At 40.0% G+C, this 19945-nt stretch overlaps 1 protein-coding gene across 11 annotated transcripts in view; it reads right to left on the bottom strand.

The window, feature by feature from the left end:
* Window positions 1–15230, bottom strand: part of LOC109928451 (dedicator of cytokinesis protein 7-like) — a 151758-nt gene extending 136528 nt beyond the window's left edge. For all 11 annotated transcript variants that reach the window (XM_048617946.1, XM_048617948.1, XM_048617949.1 and 8 more), the window contains exon 1: window positions 15146–15230. In XM_048617946.1, the coding sequence (XP_048473903.1) occupies window positions 15146–15192 (47 nt within the window). In that variant the 5' untranslated portion in view covers window positions 15193–15230. The remainder of the gene's footprint in view (window positions 1–15145) is intronic.
* Window positions 15231–19945: the final 4715 nt, after the last annotated feature.

Raw genomic sequence — 19945 nt, 5'->3', positions numbered from 1 at the left:
AAGGCAAGTCTTGATTGAAGTCAGAAAGCATTTCAAAAAGTGATTAGCAGCCCAAATGGTCAAGATTAAGTGGTCAAAGTGAAAGTAGGTAGTGAAAAAGAAGCATTAAATCCTTCATGAGGCAGTTGGATGCAGTAGGAAGAACTATACCCTTAAAGTTGAAGTAGCAGCACCATCACAGCATTTTTTTGCCAGATTTTTCTGACCAGCTGTGCACCTGAGTTTGTAGGTGCTAAGTTCTATTGTAAAATGTGTACATTTGTACAAATATATCTAGGAGAGGATGCAAAGCCTAACCATTTTTAAGTAGCTTTCATAGCAGAAATGAAACAACATTCAGAACAGTTTTAATACAGAAGTCACAAACCTCAATGAAACTCAATGGACTAATATTAGTATAGGAATCAGGCTGTCTGTGTGCATCCTGTCAATCTCAGAAAATGTAAACTTTCTTCCATCTAAGTTACATTTTGTGAAAATTGTAATATTAAACATGTCAGATTCAGAGTGCTTCAGGTACGAATAAAATCAGTTCTGAGGAAGGGTCACCAGACTGAAATGTCTGATTCCTCTTCACAGATGATGCCAGACCTGCTGATCTTTTCCTGCAATTTCTGTTTTGTTCGTGAATAAAAGTATTTTGTTTTACAATAAAGATTAATTCCATCATTCGTAATATATAGTAATTACCTGTTCTCATAATAGTTGTTATCTCACAATCATTGGATATCTTCTTACTCAATGCATGATGTTAGTAGTCTCAGTCCTTCTTCAGGTGTTAGAGAGAGACGTGGCATCAGACAAAGAATCTATAAGCACCTCTGTCACTAACAGCTGAAAAAGGAGCGAGACTCCAAAAGCTTGTGTTTTCAAATAAACCTGTTGGACTATAACCGGGGTGTTGTGTGATTTTTTGACCTTGTCCTCCCCAGTCCGACAGTGGCACCTCCACATCATGCTGTTAGCGGGCCACTGGAATCCATCATCCAATCTCCAAAGGAAACTGAGTCCCTTGATTCCATTCTAAGGATCCATTACTCCGAATAAAATGACCCCAACCCTTCAATTAGATTCTAGACTTAAATGATTCTTGGGTATCCTTTATTTAGTATGTAAATATAGTGTATTATGTCTCTTCCCCTTAAACTTTGAAGGTTTTAGTGCATGATAAATAAACCATTTGAGCTTAGAATTATTAGCAAACCTACAGTTTTTTGAAGCTTACCAAAGAAGTTAGTTTTTGGCAGAGAAGCTAACTTAAAACTGACACAAAGTATTACACGAATGTTTAAACCTCCAAGGGTAAAATATCTTGCATATAAAGCATTTGAAAGACTATCAGAATCTTAAATTTAGCATGTAAACACCATGCTAACAACCAAGACACCTGTGAGGATGTTTAATTTTATGAGGTATTAGTTTCTAACATCACTTGGAGCTGCATTTGCATCTAATGTGCCTGTTAGTAACTGCACTGGTTATCGTGAGGGAGTTGAGCTCCAGCCTCAACAATAATCAGATATAACATGGGCTATATTAGGAAAATATTGAAACACTGCTTCTATCAGATCCAAGAAGTTTACTTTGTAATACAGCCATCAAACACCATCCCACATTGTAGAGGAGCCTCTCACTCTCTGACAAATTGCACACTTGAAGCAATAAATTACAAAGGTCAAAAAAAATCCATTCAGAGCAGATCTTAACTCCATTAAACGTGAAACAGCTCCTCTTTCTTCTCCAACACACAGCATTTGCCACAGACAGTTCTTGGGGCTGAGCTGTTATCTTCAAACCTCTGGCATAGGTTGAATTTCTTGCAATTGGTGTCAATTAAATCAGACAGGCTGGCTGAGACTTGAAATTTACCAGATGTGAAACTGGAGAGGGAGGTCATGAAAGTTGTTCAAGCTACTAGTTTGATGGGCTTCAGACTAACATCTTTCTACTTAAATTGCTTTTTACACTAAAAATGAATACTGCCTCAATGGAATGAGTACACATCCATTATTGTTAAATACTTGCAATCCTTTAACTTCATTTCTAAAGTTTAAAAAATTAATACAATGCCTTAAAAGGTCAGCTTAAATGGTTCTAAAATGATAACAGAAGCCGAAGCCAGAGATATTTGTTTATATCATTCAGGAGTCTCAAAGTCAAATCACAAATTTGCCAGGGATTCCAGAAAGACCAAAATGAAACTGGAGTGAGAAGGTGGTGCTGAGAGAAGAGGCAGCTGCTTTATTTGATTTTAAGATGTTCATGGGACATGAATGTTGTTGGCAAAATTTTCATTACTCCATCATAACTGCCTTGAAGATACTGATGAACTTTCTTGGGTTGCTGCAGTCTGTTTGGTGAAGATCCACTTTCAAGATTTTGGAATTTTATGAAGTTTCTCCACTCTGTCTGCACAGTAGGTTCAGTGTGACTAGTATTACAGCCAAACAGCAAGGGGAATTTGATTTTTTACTCCAGACAGTTGAGACAGTTTTGATGCTGCGATGGTGCTGCTGACTGACAATGTATAAGTACAGCAACCCCTAAGTGAACTTACCAGATTTACTAAAACCAAATCAGAACAGCAAATGTAATTTAAATGCAGCTTGCAATGGATTGTAACAGAGACAAGTCACCCAGTCAGTGGTGAAAAACAGATGGGGCATACTCTGATTTTAGAAATTGGTCAGTAGGGTGTAGCACAGCTCATGGTTTAGATGATGTCACAAACCACAGGATAATAGGTTACACTGTTTATAAAAGATTTCTGGTTTCAAAGAATATATCACAACGATCAACATAATCCATTACTGGTTTCTACACTTGAATTTCATACAGTCATTGCGTATTTAAGGGTATGCACATCCATATTTTACAGAGTTATATTGTATATTGTTAGCATCATGCTTAAGAAGGGGTACATTGATAGAGGCCTGCTATATGAGGCAGTAAAGCAGGTCAGAGGGTTAAGGAAGCTTGTTTGGTCGTGTCTCTGGGGTTAAATAGAATTGGGTGGAGAGAGGCCTTACAACTGATGGCAAGATTCTTGGCAGGCATAACCTTTTATGCTAATAGATCAGTAATTGTACTGAGAAAAGGGCAATGATAAGAATTCAGCAATGTTACAGAAACAAAGCCCTAAATTAGTATTTCCCACATTCTCGAGGCGGAACCTCATTCACTCAACTGCCTTAGGTGCCGTGTGTTTTGAGCACATTTGTTGTGAAAGACCTTGCTAAATAGCCAAGTTCCAATAGCATTGTTAGTGGATAGTCTCGTGTCTGGATCAGATTTAACGTTTAATTGATTTTACAATACTGCCTTGTGGAAATTCAGACCATGTAATTGAAGGAATTTGTAAACCACAGTACACAGATTAGTAAACAGCCTTCATGTCAATGAATGACTCTCATACTTTTCTTGCAAATACAATAATCTGTGACATCTAATACATAACAGACATGCACAAAATACAGGACTTGTAAATCTATCCATAAAGCTACAAAAATGGTACATCTGGCATGCATTTGTCCATCACGCTTAAAGTGTCACAGATAAAATTCAAAATTGCATTCTTTTTTGTCAACTGGATCAAATTTCACATTCATAAAAACGTAGCACACAGCCAACCGATCAAACATCAGAAATTAAAATCACCAGTAAGACCGAGAAACCAAAGAAAAAAGCTACCGAACCAATCAAGCTATCCTAAAAATCATTTCAGACATAAACTTTGGTTTCCTGCTAAATTAATCACTTGCCACTGGATCACATCTTTAAAATAATAACATAAAAAGTACAACCTTTAAAAGAAAATGTTTTGGCATAATGTTTGTTGTTTGAAATCCAAATTTCCTATCAAAAATCTTCACTTTGCAAACAGCCTAAGAATCAAAATTTGACCAAGTCCCCAATTTCTAACCAATGTTAGACACTCTCACTAGCATCTCCTGTTTGACAGTGGCACTAGCCATTCATTCACCAGAATACAAAGATTTGGAAGAGAAAAAGATAACAGCTGCACCTGCTGTCCTAAATTAGTATGCAAACTGAATCAAACACAAGGCCCCTAATATTAACTTTTATATGTCAATTTATCACTCACCAACCAACCTCTCTAACTTAGAGACAGCATGGTAGTTCAGTGGTTAGCACTGCTGCCTCACAGCACCAGGAGCCCGGGTTCAATTCCACCCTTGGGCGACTGTGTGGAGTTTGCACGTTCTCCCTGTGCCTGCATGGGTTTTCTCTGGGTGTTCCAGTTTCCTCCCACAGTCCAAAGATATGCAGACTAGGTGGATTGGCCATGCTAAATTGCCCATAGTGCTGAGGGATGTGTAGATTAGGTGGGTTATAGGGCGATGGGTCTGGATGGGATGCTCTGAGGGTCAGTGTGGACTGGCTAGGCCAAAGGGCCTGTTTCCACACTGTAGGGATTCTATGATTATCCAATTTAAACAAGAGACTTTTTCAAGAATGGCCAACATAACTAAAACGTCTCATACACACAAAGGGCAGCATATCAAACATATATACAATAAAACATATAACATGTCTATAATTAAATTAAATGCTTAGCTCCACTCATTGGCAACTGGACAGACACTATGTCCATATGTTTAGTCCTCACTGATCCAAGCTGTGCTCTTTTCTGTGAATTTTGTTTTACACTCCATTACATATTGTAATAGAAAGAAGAAAACCAACTTAATCATAAATGAGAGAAAATGCTTCATTATCACAGAGTCATAAAACACAAAAACAGACCTTTCGGTCCAACCAGGCCATGCCAAGATAAACTAGTCCCACCTGCCTGCTCCTAGCCTGTTTCCCTCCAAACCTTTCCTATTCATGTACTTATCCAAATGTCTTTTAAACATTGTACTTATGCTCACATCTGCTATTTCCTCAGGAAGTTCATTCCATATGTGAACCACCCTCCGTGTAAAAAATTTTCCCCTCGTCTTTTTTAAATCTCTCTCCTCTCACCTTAAAAATGTGTCCTCTAGTCTTGAAATCCCTCATCCTAGGGAAAATACAACTACCATTAACTCCATCTATATCCTTCATTATTTTATAAACTTCTCGAAGGTCGACTCTCAATGTCTGACCCTCCAATGAAAAAAGTCCCAGCCTATTCAGGCTTTGTTTATAACTCAAACCTTCCATACTCAGCAACATCCTAGTCAATCTCTTCTGAAACATAGCCACTGAATAACTACAAGCTTTGTCTTATGACTTCAATACTTCAGTGTTTTTACACTCATACATTAGTAAACTGTAGTGTACAGAGAAGAACCTCACGCGCAACTTGTGAAAACATTTGAGTAAATCACTTCCATTTTTGAGTGTTTGTGTAAGAAAGGAACATCTATTGTGCATGTTCAGCTTCGTGTTAATGTGTATAAAATCTGTACATCTTAACTGCATTTCACCAGCAAAATGAACAGTCTATCAACACTCCACCAGATCCTGTGTCACTGAGACACAGCAGTTATATTATAATTATGTAATAGACAGAAGGTTCTTATAAGACCACAAGGCTGCTTAGAAGATACTGGCTCCAGCTATCTTGGAACAATCTGCATTTCCATGCTGCACCACACAATAAATACACTCAGTGGACATTTAAAAATCAAGAAAAAAAAAGTTAAAAGCAAACTGGACGGGGTAGAAAGAATGGAGTAGAAAGGTGAACAGCATACAGGCAAAGTCAACAAAGTAGCTTTAGGAAGTCTCAGCAAGTATGGTGAAATGATGAGGAGGAGGAGTTCAAAGGGCAGCAGTTAAATTGTTGATGGCGGAAAAGCTGAGACAGAACCAGTGTCAGACAGTATCGAAAGGAGTGGAATGAGCCAACTGCCTAACTGACCGAGGATACAGCTGAATTGGTGTATCAGGCGAGGCAGTGGTGAGAATTAAAAGTGAGTATGTGGGAAAAAATCAAAGCCTGCCAAGGTGAAAGGAAATGGGTGGAACAACTTGGTGCAAGTGAGAGTATGGGCTACAATTAATTACAATTAATGGAGGTGGGCTAATGGACGATAGCAGGTTCAAAGGTCATGAGAAGAGAAAGTCCTGAGTGGAAAATGCTAAGAGGGTCAAATAAAAACAGTGACCACAGAATAGAGAGAAAAAGAAAGCTCATAATGAACAATGCACCTTCGGCCTCAGCCAGAAGTGGCAGTTTGCTCGATTGATTGTCAAAACTAAACAATTGTAGAATGATGATTAAAGGTGCCAAAATAAGTTAACTGAACTTCAAAAACATTATTCTGGAGGATACATTAAGTTCTCAGTTATCTGCTCACCATTCTATCAAAAACAATTCTCTTTAGAAAGCAAATCTCACAATCAAAAATGCTTCTGGAGATCAAGCAGTTACAAAGAATTAACTTTTAACATCTTATTCTATTGCCTTTTCCCCAAATGGTTTTAAACAGTAAATGCCAATTAAATCAGGATAATTGGTCTTGATGCAATAAAAAAATTAATTACCGCATTGTGTAAATAGAACATTTGTAAAAACTTCAGACACCAATTGCTCTGTTGTTTATAAGAGTGGGCTGAAATTCAAAGAAAATCAAAAATAAGAAGGGAACAAAAAAGGATGCAAAAGTTAACAGTTTAAACATTTGCAATCCAGAAGGGAATCTCGTAAATCAGTGTTAATTATATCAGCAATTCGTTATTGAAGGTTGTCAGATGCAGCTGTACTAGTGTCAGCTGAAAGCGTAATCCGCATACTCTTCCAGCTTTTATTTAAATTTGAAGAGAAAAGTTCCAGTCTGGTGTGTGATAATTACCAAATTGTGAAACCAAGAATGGTGAAATTGTTAAGTATGCCACAGTGAAAAAGATAAGTAATGGAAATAACTTCCAGAAATTCCATTTGACTTGACAGTTCTCAAACCCCATATTTAACTTCCCACCCATTCTGCGCTCAAATTTTCCATCAAAATTACAGAATTAATAATGACAAAGCCAGACAGCGAAAGATCATAGGTGTTAATCAATATGGTATGGAAGATGCTCAATTACACAAAGGAATGGGAGGCAACCAAGGAAGGTACATGATGAAGTCGTTCACAAGCTGGCTGTGTTCCTTTGTGTTCAGCTCAACAAAGCGTGCAGGCAATGCCTGCAGCTATTTAATGGCTTCGTCCCAAGTATATTTTCAATTGCAGATGTCAATTTCTAGCGAGGGATTCTGCTTGCAAGGGGGGATTCAAACAAACAAAACATCATGTGCCACTTTTGAAAATACAAAGTTTGAAAAAGAAACATAATTGAAAATTGACAGTCTAGCTTGAGATTACTTCACCTATATTAAAGGAGAATCAGCACAAAAGGAGATCAGACCATTTTCTTTTGCATTTATATTCACCTCTTCCTTCTAATCTGCATCATACACAACCTACACCCTCCACCTGAATGTTTTCCTAAGTACAATTCCATTGGTCCCCAGAATGCACTAGTACTATGCCAGAGTGGCCATTATTCACGTGCATCTCCATACACCACAACCCTAAATTTAATTGGGAATGGTAATCAGGTGGACAGGACAATTTTAATTCCATGGTCTCATCTTGGTATAACTGAGGAGTTAGCTGCAGACAGAGTGGAGGCATATCGAAATGGCAAATAACTGCAAGGTCATGATCATTCATGCAGAGGCATTCTGCAAAGCAGTCACCCAGTCTGCATTTGGTCGTGCTAGTGTACAGGACTCTATTGTGAGCTGCAAATGCAGTAGATAGGTTGAAAAGTATAAGTAAATCACTTCTTTACTTGGAAGATGTGTTAAGGACCTTGGACAGTGAGCGTGCAAGGGGAAAGAGTCAACTGTAGACCAATTATACAATTTGCATTTACTTAGGAATGTGTCATGATGGCAGGATTAGGTGAGGCGTGATGGAAGAGTGGACCAAGGTGTCACAGAAGGAACAGTCCCTGTGGAATGCTGATGGGGAGGGGATAGGAGAATTCCGATTGGTTGTGGCATCCTGCTGGAGGTGGCAGAATTGTCAGAGGATGATCTTTTGAATGCAAAGGCTGGTGGAGTGGAAAATGAGGAAAAGGGGAACCAATCATTGTTTTGGGAAGGAGAGGAAAGAATGAGGGCAATGTGTGGAAAATGGGTTGGGCAAGGCTGAGAGTCCTATCAATCATGGTGAGGAAGAAGCATCAGTTGAGGAGAATGGAAGACATGTCAGAAGCACTCCTGCAGAAGGTGGCATTATTGAAACAGATACAACAGGGACAGAGAAACTGGCAGAATGGAATGACATCCTTATAGAAAGCAGAATGGAGAAGTATAGTCAAGGTTACTATGGGAGTTGGTAGGTTTGTAGTGGAAATTGATAGACTACCTACCTCCAGAAATGGAAACAGAGAAATCAAGGAAGGGAAAGTCAGTGGTGGACCAGGTCAACATACAAGGAAGATGGAAACTGGAAGCAACATTGACTACTTTTCCAAATCCGAGAAAGAGCAGGAAGCAGCAGTGATATCAATGGAAATAGAGTTGTGGGAGGGGTCTCTCAATTAGGACCAGAATGAGGAATGTGTCCAATACTCCACAAAGATATCCCCACGTATGTATCCATAGGCACTCCTTTTATTTGGAAAAAGTGAGATGAGTTAAAGGAAAAATTGTTCAACGTGCAATAGGCAAAGGAGAGTGTCGGTGGACGGGGCCTCGTTTCAAGGAAGAAGGCGGAAGCCTTCAGACCAACCTGATGGAAGTTGGATGCGTAGAGGAATTGCACGATCATGGTGAAGAGGTGGTGGCTAGGACAAGGGCACTGGAAATTGTGGAACCAATGAAGTCACAGAGTCATACAGCATGAAAACAGACCCTTCGGTCCAACAGATCACGTTCCCAAACGAATCTAGTCCCACTTGCCTACACTTGGCCCATATCCCTCCTAACCTTTCCTATTCATGTACTTGTCCAAATGTCTTTTAAATATTGTAACTGTACCTGCATCCACCACTACTTCCTCTGACAGTTCACTCCACACAGAAACGACTGTGTAAAAGAGTTGCCCCTCATGTCCTTTTTAAAACTTTCTCCTGTCCCCATAAAAATATGTCCCCTACTTTTGAACTCCCATAACCTAGGGAAAAGATCCTTGTTACTCACCTTATCTATGCCCCTTATCATTTTATAAACCTCTGAAGTCACCTCTCAACCTCCGACACTCCAGTGAAAGAAGTCCCAGGCTCTTTTTATAACTCAAAACCTCCTTTCCTGGCAACATTCTGGTAATTCTTTAACGAACCCTCTCCAATTTAATAATATCGCTCCCAAAGCAGGGCAACCAGAACTGCACACAATACTCCAGAAGAGCCTCACCAACATCCTGTACAACCTCTACTCATGTAAAGTGTCAGAAGAATCACGAATCTGAGTGGAAAGAGGAATCATTCTTTGCCTGCTCTGAGTAAGGGATTATGTTACTCAAGCTGAGGCAGGCACAACTAAAACCCATATGCTCAAGAGCTTCAGCTAACACTTGAAGTGCAGTAGCTTGCAGAGTTTTCTTCATTTATCTCCAAACACAGGCAAAGTGCACTTTCTCAGTAACACGCAGCTAGTCAAAAACACTCCAGCGTTAACGACAATTGGTCATTACTCCACTAGTCAAATGCTGGAGTTTAATTAGGTATATTTTCAAAACACATTGTTCAGAGATGTTATTACACACCTCTGGAGGAGGTGGGACTTGAACTCAGACCTCCTGACTAGTAAGTAGGGACACTACCACTGCACTACAAGAGCCCTCTGGCATTTTATTAAAGTATGGAACAAATTGGCAGTCCCTCAAACTATCACTGTTGCTTACATGATATTGAGCAGCTGTGGTGTTTATAACAAATCGTTCTCTTATGAGTCAATGCGCACTTCTCTACTGTCCATAAACCAACTGTTGATGAGAGGGTGTAAATGTGACCAACTGTTAGGAACCTGCAAAAGCTGCTCTTAGCCAGCCACTGGGACATGGATGAAACATTTACATAACAAAGCAGAGGGAGAGAAAGAGAGAATAAACACCATACAGGAGTTAGAAGAGTAGAGATAAAAACAAGTGTGCCATTCCCTCTGATTTTCCTTCCCTTAACCTGAGGAAATACATGCTCCTGATAAGTCAAGATAGATTTTGCTTACACTCATTGTCATTTCCTTTACCTGGAAGGGGAAGATAATGGATCATAAAACTGGGCTGGGGTAAAACTTCGAGCAATGTTTCTAATACAAGTCACAATTAAAAGAATGGGCAGCATCAGTGAGGTACTGATCGTATTGCTCAGTTCTTCACCAAGCAACTAATTAAAAGTTAATTTTAAGTAGAAATGAAAGAAAAAAAATCGTCTATACATCTAGGGGTTTTGATGAGTAGAGGATGTCCCAAAGCACTTTAGAGACAATTAAGTACTCTTGAAGTTCTTAGCCTTACAAATCCCTCAGGATCAATGTCAAATTGCTTCCACTAGGTTTTGAGCGTACTTATTGTTCTTAAGTCGTAAATGCTTCACCCAAATTGTGCACAGCAAACTTCCACAAATAAATGTGAGATAATGAACAGATAGTTTTTTTTTGTGATATTGATTGAAGGACAATTATTTAACTCAGTTAGCAGGGAGAATGCCCCTGCTCTTCTTCCAAATAGTAGTATGGTATCTTTTGCATCCACCTTAGAAGACAGATGGGTCTCAGTTTAACACCTCATCTGACGGACAGTACTGTACCTCTGACAGTTTAGGATTGACTCGCTAGTTCACTGAAATCTCAGTTTTTGATTTTTGTGCCCAAGACCTAGAGTGGGGCTTGAACACATAGCATTCTGACTCAACCGAGAGTACTACCAACAAAGCCAGCGAAGACATCAACAGTATAACTACAATCTATTGTACATAGCAATGGGTCTGACAAAAAACTGTGAGCATCTTCCCATTCTAATCCTATCACCAATGACATGGAAAGCTGAATTAATGTGATAACAGGTTGAAAAACAAAAGACTTATACTGAAAAGTTGATGTAGATCAATACACTGAAAATAAGGGAAAGAAATAACAGCAAATTTACTTTTCTACTGACCCTGTGAAAGTAACAGAAATTTCCACCAAGCAGGGAAACAACAAATGCAATGCACTTGCATTCAATCTGCCAAAACAATTTTTTTTTATATAAAATACTAAGATCCATTAAAAAAACAGTACCCAATCTTGGGATTACACTCTGTCCTGTCCTTCATTGTGAGCTGTGAGAAAGCAAATGTACTCTTGCAAAGTCACAAACTGAGCTGTACATTGTCTGCTGTGAGCCTTGCCTATTGAAAAAACAACAGCTCTCCTCAAGGTTGCCGAAAGCAGATACTCGCGTCGTACTGTATCATCATAGCCAACCGCCAGATGCCTGGGGCAAACAAAACACTCACTTACCCAGGGTTTCAGATTACATCATCAATAGTTAACAAGCTTACAGAGGTCCTAGAAACAACTTTGACAAATTTATTGATTGTGGAACATAAGTGTAATGTACAGCCTCAATAAAATAAGATGCCATGTTCATGATAGTTAAATATAGCTCTAAAAATTAATATGGATACAGGCAGTTTATTATGGTACAACAACGTCCAATGAAAACAACTACCACTTGCATTTATATCGTGCTTCTAATGTATGAAAGGCGCTACATACATTCAGAAATAAACTGAAGAGGAACAAAAGAAGGACTAAAAAATTGGCTAGCGATAGTTTGTAAATGAAGGTCTTAAGCAAAAAGAGAGAGGCAGAGTGATTTGCGGAAGGAATTCCAGAGCTCAGACCTAGACAGTTGAAGGTATAGTTGTCAACACTTTTATTTGGGTGGAGCTCACACAAGAGGCCTTGTTTGCATAAAAAAAAATTTGCAGCGACATACAAGTGAAGAAGGTTATAGAAATATGGAGGGATGAGACTATACAATACAACATCCTTTTATTGTCACGTGTGCCCTATTGTTAAAGGTTTCCAATGTACTTCTACAATGTCTGCCTTCTTATGGTGACATCTTAAGTACAAGTACCTTGTACAATTCTTGGATACAGCAGAGGGATAAAAGTAGTTGTATTGATTTGATTATAAGTATAGAAATTTCAAATTTTACCGGCAGATCAGGAGTCAATGTAGGTTCCAGAGCATTTGATTGATGGGCAAATGGAACTGGGATGAGTTAGGACATGAGTAGCAGAGTCTTGAATGAGTTCAAGTTTACAAAGGATGTAAAGGTAAAAATTGGCCAGGACAGCATTTGAATAGTCAAGCTTGGAGGTAAGAAGAACAGGAAGGAAGGTTTCAGTAGTAGGAGGAAGGTGACTCAAGGATGATTGGTGGTGGAGAGGTGGAGACATTCAAGCCGAAGATATGGGATCATAACCAGATCAGCCATGATCTTATTTCATGGTTAACTATCAAAGAATAAGAGAATTAATTCCAGTACAGAAAGAGGCCATTTGGCCCTTAGAGTCTGCAATAGCTCTATTAACGAGTGCCAATCTCTTGCCTTTTCCCTGTATCCCAGCATACCATGACTCTCTTAAAAAATCTAAGAGCCTACTGGGTTGGATAAGGGCCGAATGACTGACTCCTGCTCCAATGGGAATGTAGGAAAAGTCCCCTTCAGAATCACACTCAAAGCTCTCATACGAGCTTAAGTACCGTCACTAGTAGATTTGACCAAAGGGCACCATAGCCAAATCTAATCTTGTCTTCATCCGAAATCTTCATACACACACCCTCAGTCAGTATTGTTGAGGACTTTGATTTAGGCCAAATTTCTCCTGTTCATCCAGGTACACTGAAGTCAAATGAAACATTCTGTCCCACTGAGCGGCTCCTCCTGTCACACTGTGATCGTGTCCCTACCCATGGAGGAGGCGGCTTGAGTTCAAATCCCACCTGCTCCAGAGTGTAATAACATCTTTAAACAAGTTGATTGGAAAAATAGGTCTGTCCCACTGAGGTAATCTACAATATCTCAGTATGGCCTGGATGGGTTATCAATAGAGCCTCAGCACACCTTTTTTTAGCAAATTAAATATTAAACCACAGGCAATGCTAGCTGGTGAAATCAAGATTACAATTTTGTTTTGGGACTCTGATGTTACAACCTGTCACAATGCTTCCTAAGCCAGCAATATTTGCATTCATCCATTTGAATCATCAAAGACTGGAATATTGTTGCATTAACAATACATAATATAAATATTTGATTGATTAATACGAATAGCTCATATGTGAATTTGTACAAATGCAACAAGAATCAAGGGTGTTGTTGAATGTATTCTATTGGAATTGCAACACAGTGGAAAGCATTGAGAGTAGTAAAATGTATAAAGCTTTTTGGGATAATTCGTGTGTATCAACAACTTGGAATTACGATGTTCCTTTAGCAAAGTAAAATTTTCCAAAGCAATTATCAACCAAAATATGACACAAACCTACATAAACCGTTTAGGATAAATAACCAAAAGCTTAATCAAATAAGTAGATTTAAGAAGAGTTTTAACTGTGAAGAAAGAGGCAAACAGGATTGTGGAAGAAGTGTATAGCTAAGGCAACTAAAGGCAGGGCTGCCAATGGTGAAGATAGGCTGGAGTGCTGCACCTGAAACACAATTGTTCATTCCTCTTATTTGTTTGATTTGTCCAGTTGAAGATCAGACCATAAGCAGAATAAACTCCCTCACAGAAACTCAATATATTAAATAACAATCGATGTCAGACAGCAAAATCAAGTCTGGAATTTAACGTTGAGTGGTGGTCATAAAACAGCAACAATTCACACAAGTTGTATGATGTTACCTGAACCTGAATGGATTTAATCACCTTTTACTATCCAGTTGGTCTCTGTGCTGTACATGAAATTAAGCACTTCAATGGCTGTGCTACAAATAGCAAAAATCACTGAAACTAGTCTACTAGTTAACTGAAAAAGATGACTGATATAAAGCTAGAAAACGTGAAGGGAAATAGACAAATCATTGTACCTTTCGTACAGAAGTACTATCACTTTAATCTCAATCCCATTTCTCTTTCTCTCAACAAAAATAAATAAAATCTCTGACCTTTATAGCATTCCTAGTGGCAGTAGCCTCTCAAAAAACTCAAAACATTTCTGTCTATTGTAAATAACTCAACACTGCATATCAAACCTGAAATTTTGTTTCTTTCATATGCCAGATAATGATAATGCAACCAGTTAGTCTGATGGCTCACTGTGTGCAAGTGCATTCATCTTGATCTGGAAGGCAAACAATTATCCCCCAAGGAAAGCGGGGGGATTAAAACAAATCAGGATGCCAACTGCTGCCGACTCATTCAGAAACTCCACGTGACTGGGAAGACAGAACTGGTGTGGACTTTGATGCTTCAAACAGGTGAATGGCCATCTGACACGCAATTCACATAATAAAAATGGGAACTTCCCTCAGGGTTACCAAAAGGTAGGAATGAATTGTGGCTTCGCAAAAGTTGAAAGAATTCAAAAGAAGGGACTGGAAAAATTATAAAGAATGAAAACTTGTATTTGCATAGCATCTTTCAAGACCTCACAGGAACAGGAATAGGTCATTCAGCTCATCAAGCATTCCCCACCATTCAATTCGATCATGTCTGACTAAATACTTCAACACTTTATATCCATCTCATCCCCTTTATGCCATTGATAAATTTTTGATTACCAATCTCTACATTAAACATACTTAAAGACAGAACTTCTGCAGCTCTGTGATAGAGAATGCCAAAGGTTCACAACCCTCTGAGTAAAATCATTTCTTCTCTGTTTTTTTTCCGATGTTGGCTCGTTCAAACCCAGGCAACCTCAGGTAAAAGGAGGCGGCTTGACACCTGCGCCAGTAACACTTGGGCGCAGCTCCCGCCCAGATCAGGCCCTCTCCCGGCCGCTTTTCCCATTGTTTTCAGCTCCTGAGGTAAATTTCAAGCCTTCCAGTGACTGACTGAATTCAAACTTCAGACTTTCCAGCGGCGGCGCCTGCCCCCCTACTCCTCGGAACAACCCCTCTACCGGCCAAAATAAAAATAAAAGTTACTGCCGGCGGACGAAAGTTGCCTTTTGGGACAGTTCGTGCGTACTCACCGGTTAATTTTCTGAGCGAAAGCGCGGCGCTCCGTTGAAGTTGCCATCGCCTCGCCAACAGGAACCCCCGAGCGCGAGCGGTAGACACAACCTTCTCCTCGCTTCGGCAATTTCCGGCGGCACTCGGCACCGGCGGGGCTGGAGGACGTCAGATTCATCAATCTCCGGCAGTCTCAACCTTCCCCACACTTCGGCAGTTTCCGGCGGGTCGAGTGGACTCGGGACCGGCAGTCTCGGGTTCGGGAGTCTCCGGCATCCCGAGGACTCAGGGGACCTCGGAGTCGGCAATCTTCGGCAGCCCCTAGGATTCGACAACCTGGGAGAAATGAGACAGGATGATACAATGAGTGTAGTAATGTCTGGAGTGATCTGTAAATGCAAACCTTGTCCATTCTCTCTCCCATCTTTGTCATATTCCAGTCCAGCTGTTCTCTAGTAGACACTAAAGGATTTGCATTTGTATAGTGAAAAAGAACCAAAAAACTGCGGAAACTGGAAATCAGAAATTGCTGGAAAATCTCAGCCGGTCTGGCAGCATCGTTGCAGAGAAACAAAAACAAAATTGCTGGAAAAGCTCAGCAGGTCTGGCAGCATCTGTGGAGGAGAAAACAGAGATAACGTTTCGGATCCGGTGACCCTTCCTCACACCTGCTGAGCTTTTCCAGCAACTTTGTTTTTGTTCCTGATTTACAGTATCCGCAGTTCTTTTGGTTTTTATTTCGTTGCAGAGAAAGCAGAGTTAACGTCTCAGATCCAGCGGAGGGTTCTGAAGAATAAACTGGATAAACACTCCTTGATTGTTTAAACAAACCTGGCTTTTTTTTCTGAATAGACAGCCTTGGTCGTATTTTGTTAACATGTATGTTTGATAATCTCGTCTGGCTCTGATTCGCTTTTTCCCCCCAATGCTAATGGTCATTTCCCGGAATTGGCCCAATGTTCTATTCTAACTCATCTGAACCTGTTTTCCTATGAGTTAGTGAAGTGAAAATTAACTGGGTGGGGGGCTGTGCTTCTCCATTTGGTTGAGCTTTGATCATCTGAAGTCCTGTCTTATTATGCGTAAAAAATAACCTTTATACAGTAAAGTTCTGCGGAAGGATCACCAGACCCGAAACGTTAATTCTGATTTCTCTGCGCAGACGCTGCCAGACCTGCTGAGCTTTCCCAGCAATTTCTGCTTTTGTTTACATCTGTACATAGTCTCAAACGCAGTTTGATTCTGTACAACAGCCTATGAAGAAAACGAGCAAACATTGGAATTTGACTCCATTCAACAAACCTCTAATCAGCGATTGATCACTGTCTCCCTGCCATAGGAAGGATGTTGTGAAACTTCAAAGGGTTCAGAAAAGATTTACAAGTATGTTGAGGTTTGGTGGGTTTGAGCTATAGGGAGAGGCTGAATAGGCTGGGGCTATTTTCCCTGGAACGTCGGAGACTGAGGGGTGACCTTGTAGAGGTTTGTAATATCATGAGGGACATGGATAGGGTGAATAGGCAATGTATTTTCCCTGGGCTGGGGGAGTTAAAACTAGGGGGGCATAGGTTTAAGACGAGAGGGGAAAAATTTAAAAAGGACCTATGGAGCAACTTTTTCACGCAGAGGGTGCGGGTGTATGGAATGAGCTGCCAGAGGAAGGGGTGGAGGTGGGTACAATTACAATTCTGAAAAGGCATTTGGATGGGTATATGTTTGGAAGGGTTTGGAGGGATATGGGCCAAATGCTGACAAATTGGACTAAATTAATTTAGATTACTTGGTTGGCATTGACCAGTTGGACCGAAGGGTCTGTTTCCATGTTGTATATCTCTATGACTCTATGCATTTATATAGTGCCTTTTATGACCACTTGATGTCCCAACAGCTTTGCAAACAAGGAGTGATGTTGAAGTGTAGTTGCTGTTTTTAACGTAGAAAATGAAGCAGCAAATTTGTGCAGAACAGGCTCTTACAGACGGCACTAACGTTAATAAACAAAAATCTGATAATGACCAGAAAGTCCGTCCTCGCACTGCTGCTAAGGCTATGTTGGCTTGTGCAATTATACACTCTGTGCGGACTCTATTGGCTGTATTCAAACCATGCACAAAATTTCAGTCTGAGAGTAACATTTGTGGTTTAACAACAGCTTGTGCATAAAGTAGGTTCTTTGATCAATTTATGCGGAGATATGCATCAGGAAAAAAAAAGGGGCTAACTATAAACTGTTTGGGTCGTAGGCTATCCTTTTGAATGAGCTACACCAGAGCAGTTATCGAACTGGGCGATGTCCAAAGCGAGAAACAGGTTCGAACCACTGTGGTTCGAGTCATTGCTGGGGTGGAAGTTTAGACAAAGTCATTAATTAGCACATAACACATAGCCTCAGCATTAGGTTGAGCAGTGGAAATGGCCAGGCATCTGTTTCAGCTGCAAACCAAAAAAAAACACATTCACACAGCCCAAAGAGAGAACATAAATAAACATCTCTGGAAGAAGCTCAGGAATAACACACAGGTCAATGAACGGGCAGTGAACGAGATAAAATGTGCAGATATCGCCCTCTTGTGACAGAAAGAAACTAGCAGCTCGCTTCTTAAACAGGGACTTGCTGAGTAGGTTGCTCGTTCCATAAAGTTGCATTAACTGTCAAGACGACTGTGTTAACAATGTTCCAATTTCTACATACTACAGCTACTGGTACAAAAAGACAGCTCCCCCATCTCCTCAAGAGCAATTAGCGACAGGCAATGAATGCTGCAAATTAATAAAGAAAAACAATATTGACATGTGATACACATTTTATTTTGTCAAATCATTAGGAAGAAGAGATGGTTAGTAAGTTTGTAGATGACATCAAAATGGGTGGTGTAGTGGACAGTGAAGGTTACCTCAGAGTACAATGGGAATTTGATCAGATGGGCTGAGGAGTGGCATATGGAGTTTAATTTAGATAAGTGTGAGGTGCTACCTTTTGGAAAGGCAAACCAGGACAGGACTTACACACCCAATGGTAAGGTCCTGGAGAGTGTTGTCGAACAAAGGGACCTTGGAATGCAGGTTCATAGCTCCTTGAAAGTGGAGTCTCATGTAGACAGGGTAGTGAAGAAAGCGTTTGGTACGCTTGCCTTTATTGATTGGTGCAGTGAGTTTAGGAGTTGGGAGGTCATATTGCGGCTGTACAGGACATTGTTTAGGCCACTTTTGGAATACTGTGTTCAATTATGCTCTCTCTGCTATAGGAAAGATGTTGTTAAACTTGAAAGGGTTCAGAAAAGATTTACAAGGACGTTGCCAGAGTTGGAGGGTTTGAGCTACAGGGAGAGGCTAAATAGGCTGGGGCTATTTTCTCTGGAGCGTCAGAGGCTGAGGGGTGACCTCATAGAGGTTTATAAAATCATGGGGGGCATGGATAGGGTAAATAGACAAGGACTTTTCCCCAGGGTAGGGGAGTCCAAAACTAGAGGGCGTAGTTTTAAGGTAAGAAGGGAAAGATTTAAAAGGGATGTCGAAAATGGTGCATGTATGGAATGAACTGCCAGAGGAAGTGGTGGAGTCTGGTACAATTACAACATTTAAAGGCATCTGGATGGGTACATGAATAGGAAGGGTTTGGATGGATGTGGGCCAAATACTGGCAAATGGGATGGCAAATAGATTAATTTAGGATATCTGATCGGCATGGATGCGTTGGCCCGAAGGGTCTGTTTCGGTGCTGTACATCTCTATGACTCTATGAAGGAGCTTGTTTTTTGAGTGTGTAACTAGGACAGTATAATATTTCAACCAGTATTGGATAAGATGATATACAAAAGCTTGGAGTAGCCACCATAAAGGATCAGTGGGGAAATGACCACAGCCTATGGCCTTTGAGCCGCTGTATATCAATAGCTGGAAACTGGGTACAATACCTTAAGCTGTGCATTTAACTGATAATTAATCACCTAAATGTAATTGTAAATGTAATGAGTAACTTACATATTGAAAAAAAAACTGACATGGTTTGCACCTTATTTAATGTTAAATTTGAACAATTGTGTAAATTATGGTTGTAAATTTTATGAATAATGTCTTTTTGTAAAACAAATTGTGTTTATTAGACAAGATTGAGGTTGAGCGTAATACACTAAGATCAATGGAGGATTGGTTAAAAGACAAAAGCAGAAAGAATAAATAAATCAGCTATTTTTTGGGTGGCAGGTGTAAGGAGCAGGGGGCTTCAGCTATTTAGAATCTATTCAAAGGGACCAAGCTTAATAGATCCAGACTTGCTGATTTTACAAAGTTAGAGAGGAAAGCAACGGCAGTGATGTAGGGAGTGGTTAAATAATGGGGAAAAAACAGAGCAGAGGATTATAATGTGACATTGTTCAGTTTAATAGGAAGTGTCGAAAAAGAGAATGTTTCTCACCGTTTAAAAACAATTATGTGTTGGTGTCCAGAGGAATTTGTAAATGAAACACTGCAGACTAACACTTAGGAGAATTAGGAACGGACACCAAATGTTCTGACAGCAATGCCTGTATCCCATTAAAGAATAAATAAAGGTAAAGCAAGCAAATGGAAATGAAAATGGCATGTGAGCTTTAGCAAGGACTTTGAATACAAAAATAAGGAAATCTAGCTGCAAGAATACAGGGCTTTGTTGAGATCACCTTAATTAGTTTCCAAGGTTCTGTAAGATTCATTGGGCTGAGTCTTTCTGTTTTGGTGAATTGCGAGTTGTGTTGAGAGGGAGTAGGTAGGAACGGCAGATGCTGGAGAATCTGAGACAACAAGGTGCAGAGCTGGATGAACACAGCAGGCCAAGCAGCATC

This window comes from Rhincodon typus, chromosome 38, assembly GCF_021869965.1.
Source record: "Rhincodon typus isolate 14 chromosome 38, sRhiTyp1.1, whole genome shotgun sequence".
Lineage (NCBI taxonomy): Eukaryota > Metazoa > Chordata > Chondrichthyes > Orectolobiformes > Rhincodontidae > Rhincodon > Rhincodon typus.
This window is presented reverse-complemented; position numbering and strand designations above follow the sequence as displayed.